Genomic DNA, 11,688 nt, shown 5'->3' with positions numbered 1-11,688 from the left:
GTTTACATTCCCACCAGCAGTGTAGGAGTGTTCCCTTTTCTCCACATCCAAGCCAGCATCTCTGGTTTTGGGATTTAGTGATATGGGCTAATCTTACTGGAGTTAGGTGATATCTCAAAGTAGTTTTGATCTGAATTTCTCTGATGAGGGGGTCTCACTCTTGCTCAGGATAGTCTTGAACTCCTGAGCTCAAGTGATTCACCCGGCTCAGCCTCCCAGAGAGAGCCACCATGCCTGGCCTGGGGAGACAGTGTCTGCTGAGCTTTCTTACCTGTCCTTGCCTGAGCCACCTCATGTTTGTCCTGTATCACGATGCTGTCTTTGTAAAACAGGACAACCTCATCCCCACACGGACATCCTACATCCTGAGTAACCTCTGGCCTGAATTTGCTATTTACCTCGCAGGAGGAGAGAGAGATGACAGATTTGGAAAAAGCTATTCTAGAAACAAAATACTGCTGACGTGAAGCCCAATGTCAGTGGGCAGGGAGGCAGTAGAGTGCCCAAAGCTGTTCATAGCTAGGACGGTGAAGGGAGGCAGGCTGTGTGGGACTGAGTGTCCTGCTCACAGGGGTCTGTCCACTAAAGCCTGGCTGGGCAAAGTCCTTGGTTTGCTGGCAGCTAAGGCTGGAGAGCAGGAGGGTCCTGGAGGCAGATGCAGCTCCCAACCCTGGGCCTGGCTTTCCTTACACTGCCCTGGTCACAGAGACTTACGTTCCCTTCTCCCTCTTCTGTTTGTTATTCCTCTGTTCTTACTCCTAAGAGAAGTGGGTCGTAATTTACTATCTCTTAAGTACATTTTAGCTTTCTGAGTGCAATTTCCAGCCTGGAAGCCTCTGAGTGAACTTGCTCGTCTAAGCACCACGATGTGGACTGTGGAAAGGGCTGTACATGTGATTCCTGTGGTTGTGTCTCTAGCGTGGCCTCCCAGGACACAGATGAGCGCCAGACACACATCACGCTGCCCCAGAAAGAGACGCATGGGACTGGACTCCCACGTGACCTCGGGGTTCGAGCCTCATTGTGTTTAGAAGGAGCAGAGTGACTCCACTGGCCCATCCTGGTCTTTTCTTTCATAACTTCTTTTATATTTTTGTCTAAGATTAGGAACCCAATAAGGGTTACTTTAGGTTTCCTCATGGCTTATAAAGAACGAATCTCATCCATTCTCCAGAGACTTTCAGGTGTCTTTAGAAAAACCAAAAGAGAAGATGCTCCTGAGTACACTTTCCTAAATGGGCGGAAATACGTCACAACCCTTTATAAGCCTGGGGCTTTTAAAAAATTCACTCTTCATTGTTTTTTATGTTATTTTTTTCTCCCTGTAGATTGGACATGGCTCCCCTGTGTCCCTGCCCCCACACCCTGGACTACCTGACTGCCACTGAATTAGGTGGAAAAAGTTAGACCTGACTTCCAGCTTTTTCTGAAAGCAGCTTTCCTTTACATCTCACTCAATTGGGAAAGTAACCGCATTCTCCTCCTTTCCATGGATTGTGTTAATTGCCTTCATGGGCAGCCTGGGTTTGCAAATAGTGGCTTAAAGTGATTTCCCAAATTGGATGGCTTTTGATGAAGAAACTCTAGGAGGGATGGGTGAAGGAAGACAGATCCGTGGGCAAAATGAACTTTAATACAGAGGCTGATGGAGACGGTAAATCAAGGGCATCACGAGCAGGTTTCAGCTGGAGGCTGCTTGTGTGCACACTCGAGTCCCCAGACTTACAACCTGTACACAGTCTGACTCAACACGCAATCTAGATAAACTCAAACTGCAAGTATTGTTTAAAAACATTTCAAAAGACAACGGCAGCATGAGAACCTATCTCAAAAAAAAAAATCATTTGACCATCTCTGGTCTATTTTGGGGTTTTCTGTCTATTCTGTTCTGTATGTCTGCTTTATGCCTGTACCATGCTATTTTGATTACTGGAGCTTTGTAGTAAATTTATAATCAGAAAAAAAATTCAATAGATTTAGGGGGCATTTTTTTTTTTTGTTATATGGATGAATTGTATAGTTTAGATGTCACCTGATCAAATTGTAAGTCTTATCCTATGTCACATGTCATAGGGAACATTATTTGGTAAGACTGTTTTATCAGCAAGGGGTCTGCTGAAAAACTCAAAGCTAATGATAGGCTACAGATAGGACGAGAGAAGAAATGTGATTGTTCCATGGTAAGCTTTGAGAGCTCTACTTGTCGTTAGGACGTCTTGAATCGTCCCTGGAAGGGAGTAGAAAGAAAGGCCCAAAACATTTCTAAGGTACACTTCTTTCTTTCTTTCTTTCTTTTTTTTTAATTTATTATTTGAATCTGGGCCAGGTTTGAACCTGCTAGCCCCAGGGCATGTGGCTGGCACCCTAACCACTGAGCTACAGGTGCCCAGCCTCTTAGGGACACTTGTAACAAACACAGGTGACCCTTTCCACCTTCATCTCACTGCCACTACTCTTGAGTCCTAGGCCCAGTCAAACTTGAGGTTACCCTGGAACATGGCTTGTATACAAAAGCTGCAACTATTTGGGTGGGCCGCCCCAAATGTAGCTCAGCTTTTGAACATGATGCAGAGGTATCCCACATCACAGAGTCACAGTACTGCATGGATGTGGCGCTGTAGATCAAGGAGATTCAGTGTTGTACTACGTTGACAGAGGAGATAACACGATTATTTAAAATGTGAACAAAATAGTTCAAAATATAATGACTTTAATAAGTATTTTTGCATATGTTCCTAAAGAGATTCTACTGGGCCAGCAATTTGTTCATTAATTCATCAAAGTTTTTTTTTGCAGTTTTTGGCCGGGGCTGGGTTTGAACCCGCCACCTCTGGCATATGGAGCTGGCGCCCTACTCCTTTGAGCCACAGGTGCCACCCATATTCATCAAAGTTTTAATGGACCAAGATCTATCTAAATCCTGGAGGGACTGATGTGATTGACATACTAATTCATTGTTCCATGATTATCTATTGAGAGTTTACTATGTGTTGAGCTCAGCTCTGTTTTTTTGTTTTTAAACTGGGGTAAGAACAAATGCAAACTCATCAAGGAAGGAAGAGTTTTTTGTGTTTGAGCAATGAAAAGATGGCAAGTGTGGCTGCAGCCAAAATACTGAAGAAGAGAGTGTTAGGAGATGAAGGTGAAGAAAGAGCAGGGACCACGTCATGGAGGCCTTGAACACTGCAGTACAGGACAGGGTCTGAGTGCTAAGGACAAGGACCGGAGTGGGTGGGGCTGTGGCTAGTCCCTCTGCCTGGTTTGTGGACAATTCACTATCAGGACAAGATCTGAAGCAAGGAACTGAGAGTGTACTCCAGAGGTTTGGATGAAAGATGATGGTGGCTTGGACAAGAGGAAAGTTAATGGAGATGGGGTCAAGTCATCAGGTTTGGGGTATATTTTGAATGCCAAGCTGATCTGTAGGAGGAAGGGATAATAATTAATGATTTGAATGGAGTGGGAGGAGGTGTTATCAAAGAACAAGGGAGTCCATGCCAAAGATTCTGTTCTCAGTCACTGAGTGGAAAACAACGGTCATTTTCTCATATGGAGAAGATGAGGAAAAGAGTAGGTTGGAGAAATTAAAAAGCCTGTTTGGGCAGGTTAAATGGGAGATGCCTATTTAGATCTTCAAGTGGGCAGCTGGGTATGTAAGTCTGAGTTTCAGGGGCTTTGGGAGAAGATATGTAAATTTGTGAGCAATCAGTATGTAAATTATATTTAAAGCCATGAAACTTACAATTGACCAGGGCATGAGGGTAAATAAAAAAGAGGCCAAAGGACTGAGCAGGAGGTTTACCAACATTCCGGGGCAGGAAGAGATGAGAGGTGCAGAAAAGGTGGAGAGGCGTCTGCTGGTGAGGGGATAAAACCAGGGGATGTGCCATCCCAGCAGGAGAGGCATCTGCCAGTGAGGGGATAAAACCAGGGGATGTGCCACCCCTGCAGGAGAGGCGTCTGCCGGTGAGGGGATAAAACCAGGGGATATGCCATCGCAGAAAGCAAATCAAGACAGTGTTTTAAGAAGGGGAGTATTAGAACATGAAGAAACCTCCCAAGAGATCAGGATGAGGACTGAGAGACACTGAGCACTGGATGTGGTAATATGTGACCCATTCCCTTAAGGAGCTTGCAGCAGAGTGAGGGGTGGGAAAACAAGGAAACATATAAATCACTACACGATGGTGGAAGATGTAGCCTAGAGATGGAAACCAGTTTCTAGAGCTGGATTGATGATGGAGCAAGGAACTCTTCTTGAGAAGTCAAAGAAAACTAGGCAGAGAAGATGTCCTTTAGGATTCTGGTAGGTAGGGTGAAGGGATAAAATCAGGATTCATAAAACTTAAAACTTAAATTTTTTTTTCTAGTTGGCTGTTGTTTTTTGTCCACTCACTTATGCAGAACTAATATTCCCTTCCCAAGTTAACGTCGCACTACTATTATTCATATAGACATATTTGTTACTTGGCAACTCTCAATATTTTATGAAGACAGTACATATGCTCTGTCACACCCTACTCTCCTGGATTTGCATTGTATTTTTCCTTCTTGTACTCTTTATCTTTAATTATATCTTAGTTTCTTCCACAGTTTTGTGCAGTGTGGAGACTTTATGATGTGGTAGCTAATAACAGCTACCACCACGTCCCTAACTCTTATCACCTATGAGGTCTTGTCCTATGAACTTTACGTGCGTTAATTCATTTTGTTCTTGAAAAAGATTCCAACACATTTACTGAACCTGTTTTTCACTTGTGGTAACTGAGGCACAGAGAGGTTAAGTAACTTGCCCTGGGCCCCAGAGTAACTGCTAGAGCCAGTACTAGCACCCGGCTGTGTGGGTCGGAGCTCACCATCCATGAGCTCTGTGTGGGTCAAAGCTCACAGCACATGTTGTATTTCCATCCTCACTGACATATTTCTACTTTCCAGGGATGCCAGTTATTAGTGAAAAATCTTCTTCAGTATAGCCTTCTTCTGACTCAAAATTGCAAGGTCCTAAAGACTCAGTAACTCAATTGCGGAGCATCATTTTAGAGTGGGTCCATGGGACGCAGGAACTGGATGCTGGATCCAGACGGAGAAAGGACGTTAGTGGTAGATTCTCAAGTGACAGCCTACAGATTGGTATCCGACCAGGTCACATCCAGGAGGGTAGTGGTAAAAAGAGCTCCAGTTTTTGTGGTGGAAGAGAGGAGAAGGTCCCTCCAGTTATGGAAATGGTCACTTGGTTAACGATCCCAGATGCATGTGGCTGTGTTTTCATTTCCCTTTTTACCTCACAGAAAGCGAGTGAGATGATTATACACATAAAGAGGCACAAAGTGTAAATCAAAGCAGCTCAGGGTGCGAACAGCAATGCTGTGAGTATGTCTGCTGTGATTTCTTGGGAGCTAAAATAACACACTGGCCAAAATCTTTAAAGTGCTTTAATGCTTAAACAATATCAAGCATGGGCACGGGGAACAGTATTTGGGTGACGGGCACACTTTTAGCCAGGACTCCAGCATAACAACAGTGATCCATGGGACCTAAAACTCTTTACCCCTTACTATTGTGAAATAAAGAAATAGCAGGCATGCACATAATTGAAATAGAACATAACTCGAGCCCAGTGGAGTCTGGCTGTGGCTCAGTCTTTGTTTGATCTCTGACGTGTTTTCTTTTAACCGGCTGACTTTATCTCTAAATATGGCTTTATCCCCTTTCTTCCTGACACCATGCTGTAATTGGTTCACCCAACATATGAGAACTTGGACATGTGATTTTCATGAGCATCTGAGGCCTGTTCCTTTAGTAGATTTCAGGTTCTACCTTTGACTTACAAGTTTTTGAAATAAAGAATAGCTTCTTTCCCTTCCTTGGTAGAAAGAAGGTACAGAGTAAATAACTTACGCTAAGATGTTTTCAGGATAAGAATCTGAGTAACTGCAGGGGTATCTTTGAAAATAATGAGAGTAAATTTTAAATGTCTTATCACAAAAAGTAAGTGAGGTGATGGCAGTGTTAATCAGTTTGATTTAAGTATTCCACATTTATATCAAATAATCACATTGTACCCCATAAATGCACACAGTTATGATTTTAACTAAAAATTTATATATATATGTGTATATCTATGAAGTTACTCTTAGTAACTTCCTCAAAGCACAGACCCACAAATTTTAGAATTATTTTTTTCTTGAGACAGACATCAACCTGTTCTCTTTATTCTATTCTCATTAAAATGTTCTTCTCTGGACATAGTCATTACATTTTCAGTAAAGCTTAAGGAAGCCAGCATTAAAATTTGCCCTTAATTACTACAAATACAGAAAAACCTGCTGGGAAAGGCATGCTATATTCACCATGGCGCTCTTCCTGTTTGCTATAATACTGTCATAAATCATGTACAGGGAGGAGGAAGCAGAGACTTAGGTGATGCTTTGGCTCTGGAAAAGAAGCTACTTCCTCTGGAAGGAGGGTTTCAAACGGCCACATAGCAAAGCAAACACTCACCCTGGTTTCCTGAGGGCCATTTCCCCTTTGCTAAGCCTGTCCCAAAGCCAAGGTGAAGGACGAGGAATTTTCCTCTTACAAAATCTCAAATCTCTGATAACTCACGATGCCAATCACCACGTTCCAGAAAGTTATAAAATTTAGGGTATCGTAAGCTTGTAGAATTTCATCAGCTTGCATTAGATGAGCTTAGTAAGATTTGTTTTGGAAAGTAAGAGAAAAAGTAAGAATCGAAGTGGAAAGATTTAGGTAATGCATCACACTGACAAGTATACTCACAGACTTTAGAACACTCACAAAATCAAGGGCCAGGGAAAGAATTAAGTTGCAGCTACAGTACCTTAACTGTTACACTTTCAAACATTTCACACTCGTTTTGTCCTTTCAGGGCATACTTTAAAATGATTCAGATTTTATTTGTATTTATAGTTTTACTTTTAAGATATATTAATTAGAAATGTTGCTGTTGGTGTGTGACACACCTTTGGGGGGCAGAACGCAATTGTTAAGAGGGACTTTACCTAACAAATGCAATCAGTGTAATCTGGTTTCTTGTACCCTCAATGAATCCCCAGCAATTAAAAAAAAAAAAAAAAGAAATGCCAGTGTTAACCCCAAATACAGTTTGACTAATACTTTTACTATTTCCCTCTCTCATCTATGGCCCCAGGAAAAGAATAACATCACAGCACCAATAGTTATAGGAAAAAACCAATTTTTAAAAAAATTAATCTTAGCATTTTCATGTAGGAATCATATGCGGTGAGTTCTGAAAAGCAGCAAGACTATCTCATTTCTGTGTGCCTAGTGGAGATTTTGTTTTTTGTTAGTAAAGAATTGTGATGCAATTACCCTGCATTTAAAAATGTTCACGATAAAAAGTTAATGACATTCAGGGCGATGGTGAGTAAACTCTCTTGCCCCCAAATCTAGAGAGCAGTCAGGATACTTTCCCAGTGTTAATGAGTTGCTTTAAGGAAGGGAGAGGGGTTATTATACAAACTGGTGCCCAGACTGCTCTTCCCACAATCCCAGCCAAGCCCTGGGTTGTGTGTTATATTCCAAGCCCCCCGTTCCTGCTCCGGCATCGCCTCCCGCCCGGCTCCTCGGGGTGCAGAGGCTCCCCGGGTGCAGAGGCTCCCCAGGTGCAGAGGCTCCCCCGGGGTGCAGAGGCTCCCCTCCCTGTGCAGAGGCTCCCCGGGTACAGAGGCTCCCCGGGTACAGAGGCTCCCCCGGGGTGCAGAGGCTCCCCTCCCTGTGCAGAGGCTCCCCAGGTGCAGAGGCCCCCCTTGGTGCAGAGGCTCCCCGGGTGCAGAGCTCCCCTCTCCTTACCGGCGTAGTGGTCGAACACTGTGGGCACGTACTCCTCCGGGAAGGCGTCGTTGGCGTAGCTCATCAGCAGGCAGGTTTTCCCCACGGCGCCGTCCCCGACCACCACGCACTTGAGCATCTTCTTGTCGTCGTGGCCCCCGCAGCCGCAGCTGCTGTCCGTCCCCTCCTTGCAGTCCATGCTGGGGGCCCCGGCTGCCCAGACGCCGGCTGCTGCTTCTCCCCTTCTCCCGCGGTTCCACAGCACATGAAGGGGGAGCAGGGCCGGCCGGAGCTCACTCGGCCTCACCTCGGGCAACTTGGCTCACACCGGCACGTCCAGGCTTGGGACGGGCCCGTCGCTGACCATACTGGTGAGGAAAGGTGACCCACACTGGGAGGAATTCCGGGAGGGGTCCTGCTCTTCCCCTCAGTCAGCTCTGAGTTAAGAGACCCTCATTTTCACAGGATCCTCGGGGCTTCCTGGCAGTGTAGAAATTTCAGCAGTCTGAGGGTTTTTCTCTGCTCTCTCCCCCTTTCCAGCCTGACTGAGGGTGGAATTTTGCTAAATCTTCCCCATTTTCCAGTTCACATCTAACATGGAGGAAAGCTGGGCTTTCTAATGGAGGTTTCTCCCCTGGCTTCCTCCAGCCTGCGGAGTGTCAGGAAATCATGGGTTTCCTGCTGCATTCCATATTAGGACCAGTGGGCTGGGAAGGCTGCGGAGGCTGCAACAATGGGAACTCTGTGCGTGTGTTTGTACTTGTGGGGCACGATGCCAGGACCTGCAGTGGGAACGCGCTGGGGGTCCCCGCTGCGCAGCGAGCTGTCAGACTTCCTGTCTCATCTGCTGCCCCGGGCTGTTTGCTCCTGGCTGGCTGAGGACAGGCTGGAAACCAGGGAGGACTGCTCAGCGCACAAACAGGGACCGGTCTGAGCGAGCAGAGAACCCCCCAGCCATCAGGATAACTCATGACATCAGCCTCACTGAGTCACCAGTCAAAAGTTCTGCAAGTTAAAAACCAACAGTTCTTTCCTCAAGTCAGAAACTTTAAGTGATTCTTTCCTGCAGTGAAGAAGAAAACTGTCTCCAGGGAATATATTTTTAGGTCGTAGGGATAGTGTGTGTGACCAGGTTTTTATAGGTGACTACATTTCAGTGTAACACTCAAGTATGTATTCCAGACCCAAACATTTTTTATGGCTGTCGCCCATAAGAAATCAATCAGATGGGGGCCGTTGGCGTTTCTCTTCTTAGTGAATCAACACACATGTGCTTGGCTCGGACTTAACACCCTTGGAAATGAGAGGGTGTGGGACAGTTTTCTGGCTTGTTTAAGGTCCTCAAGGCTCTTTTTGCCTGGATGGTTCCCTTTTTGATTTTGTCCCCTCCCCTTGGGTCAGCCTGGCTCCTTTCAGTTACAGAGGAGCCACGGGCAGCTGATTTATTTGTCTGTTGGGTCACTCAAAATGCAGCCTCTTTGAAGCTCTGCATTTGATTAATGTACTTGGTCTTAGAAAAGAAGTGGAACTCTGCAAATGATTTTTGACAAAAGGGTGAAAATGGGAGAACTCTGTTTTCTTTTTATTTCTTTTTTTGAACATTGATTTTGAAGAATTCAGATTTTCGGATTGCTTTGAGTTTTTTGGGGGGGAGTGAGGAGGTAGAATTCTGTTTTATTAATACTAAGTGGTTATCAACAATATACATATATCCACATATCCTATATATGTGTCACTATATAATAACTATAGTTCCAAATTCATTCTGTTTGGATTATAGTAACATTAACTATAGGGCTCAGGGTCCCAGTAGTTCTTTCCTATGAGGTGGTGATGTTTTTAGTCAGGTTGTGGTGTATCAGTGAGGTTATGTTTCAGTAACGAACATCCCCCAAACTCAATGATTTAAAATATGTATATTTCTTGCTCACATTGTATCTATATTGAGAACTGTGTTGTCATCTTTGTTAGGGGATCTAGGCTGATAGAGTAATCAGGCTGAGAACATGGCTGATCCCTGTGGCAGAGGAAGACACAAGCACAGTCCCTGACCCTCAAAGCTCCTTCCTGGGGTGGTACTTCTGTTTAAACTTATTGGCCAAAGGAAGTCACCTGCCCTTGCTAACAGGAAGGTCAGAAAGAAAGGAACAAAACATTGGTCAACGGCATGACTGACAACCAGAGGTAGCTTAGTGGAGGTGACATTTGCAATATGGAAGATGAAGGTGAATCATTTATAATTAGTGCCATTCTGTAGTATTTGCAGACGTCTGTAATTGTGTGTGTTTATATAATTTTACTCTTATTTAGTCTACCTGGAACACCTAGATTATGCCATAATAGAATTGCAATTTGAAAACTTAACGTTATATTTCTAGAAAAAGGGCTTGAGTACGAAGGTGGCAGCCAGACACATCTCTGCAGGTGAAAGAGTGATTGGCAGTTTTAAGAACCTCTTCCTGACTATGGAGAAGACCACTCGGAGCGCAGTGAGCAGACTGGGATGAGGCCAGTCTGGCAGAACCTGGGCGGGGTTCTTCCTTTGACCTCATTCCTGAGATTGGGCAGTAAATGTGGCGTGGTACTTGGTTCACAGAGTCCTAAAACATCCTGTCCAGCCCGGGAAACTGGAATCCTGTGTTTCTATACTATAAATATGCCCTGGCTTAAGAAAAATTTGATAAATTGGATTAAGGAAACATTTTTACATTTCTATATAACCTGAATCTTATAGCATCAGACTGATACTTCAGATCATTGATAGTACTATGTGGACTATGAATTGAGATGTTCGAGGGGCTTGAAGCACCTAGTGATGGGACCTTGACCTCTAACACGGCGCTGCCTCTGCCAGACTGGATTGTATGCTAAGATGGGTTACGGCCATTGAGAACGCTGGCTCTATTTTCCCAAACAAACTCTATTACTCTCCTACAAATTAAATATTTATGGAGAGAACTCTGGAGACAACCTATTGAAACAATGAAACTGTTAAAATCTTAGTAGCTCGGCTTGCAGATTAGTGGTTCACATTGTCCATATGAGGATACATCTTTTTAAATATTAAAAATTGACCTGAAAATAAGAGAATCTTAAAAAAACGTAAAGCTAATCCAGCACTGTCCTCACACGTCCCATGAGTCTCCAGAATTATTACCTACCCAGTAGAATGGTCGAGAATACACTTCAGTTCCAAAGTGGGATGAAGACTGTTTGCTAAAATGTTCTTTACCAGCTGTTTGTGGTTTTGGCTCCTGGGCCCTGTACGTGACAGAGTGGTACTTACATAGCCATTAATCACTTGGTTTACCTCAAGCACCAAGTTTACACAAATTTACCAGAATGTGGTGAAATCTGACTGGGTGATGTTTTCTGCTTTTTCCAGGAGATTTTATTTCTGTCTCTCTCTCTTGTTTTCTGAACTCTGGCTTCAAATAAATTTCCCCAAATGCCAATAGGGCTTTTGTGCATAACATTCTGACTCTTGGTCAGAATTCCATTTTTATTGTGACTTTAATAAAAGAACCATTTTCCCCCCTTTTCTCTTTTTGCTTTCTTTTCCTTTCTTCTCTTTCTCCTGTTATTTTCTTTTCTTTCTTAAAACTAGAAGTTACGTAGGGAAGTAATGCAATTGGATCAGATACTCTGATTCTGTGTATTCTGGAGTTTTGACTCCAGTCTGAGGAATGTGAGACGTGCTGTGATTCCACTGATTCCAGCTTGCCAGCCTAGTCCTTCTGGCTGCAGTATAGAGAAAGCCCTTTTGGGAACTAATGTGAAAGTCTGGCCTCTCCTGGTGGTGGTATGATGAGAGTCAGAAGGGGCCATGTAGTTCTGGGATCCTGACCCACATCTCTCTCTGGCCTAAACTTCAAG

At 44.1% G+C, this 11,688-nt stretch overlaps 1 protein-coding gene across 1 annotated transcript in view; it reads right to left on the bottom strand.

Annotated features, from left to right (window-relative positions):
* Nucleotides 1-8,403, bottom strand: part of RHOJ (ras homolog family member J) — a 98,438-nt gene extending 90,035 nt beyond the window's left edge. The window contains exon 1 of the mRNA XM_003794436.3: nt 7,834-8,403. Coding sequence (XP_003794484.1) covers nt 7,834-8,011 — 178 coding nt within the window. The 5' untranslated portion in view covers nt 8,012-8,403. The remainder of the gene's footprint in view (nt 1-7,833) is intronic.
* Nucleotides 8,404-11,688: the final 3,285 nt, after the last annotated feature.

The sequence above is a fragment of the Otolemur garnettii genome, unplaced genomic scaffold, assembly GCF_000181295.1.
Source record: "Otolemur garnettii isolate 467f Iridium unplaced genomic scaffold, OtoGar3 scaffold00081, whole genome shotgun sequence".
In the NCBI taxonomy this organism is placed as follows: Eukaryota; Metazoa; Chordata; class Mammalia; order Primates; family Galagidae; genus Otolemur; species Otolemur garnettii.
This window is presented reverse-complemented; position numbering and strand designations above follow the sequence as displayed.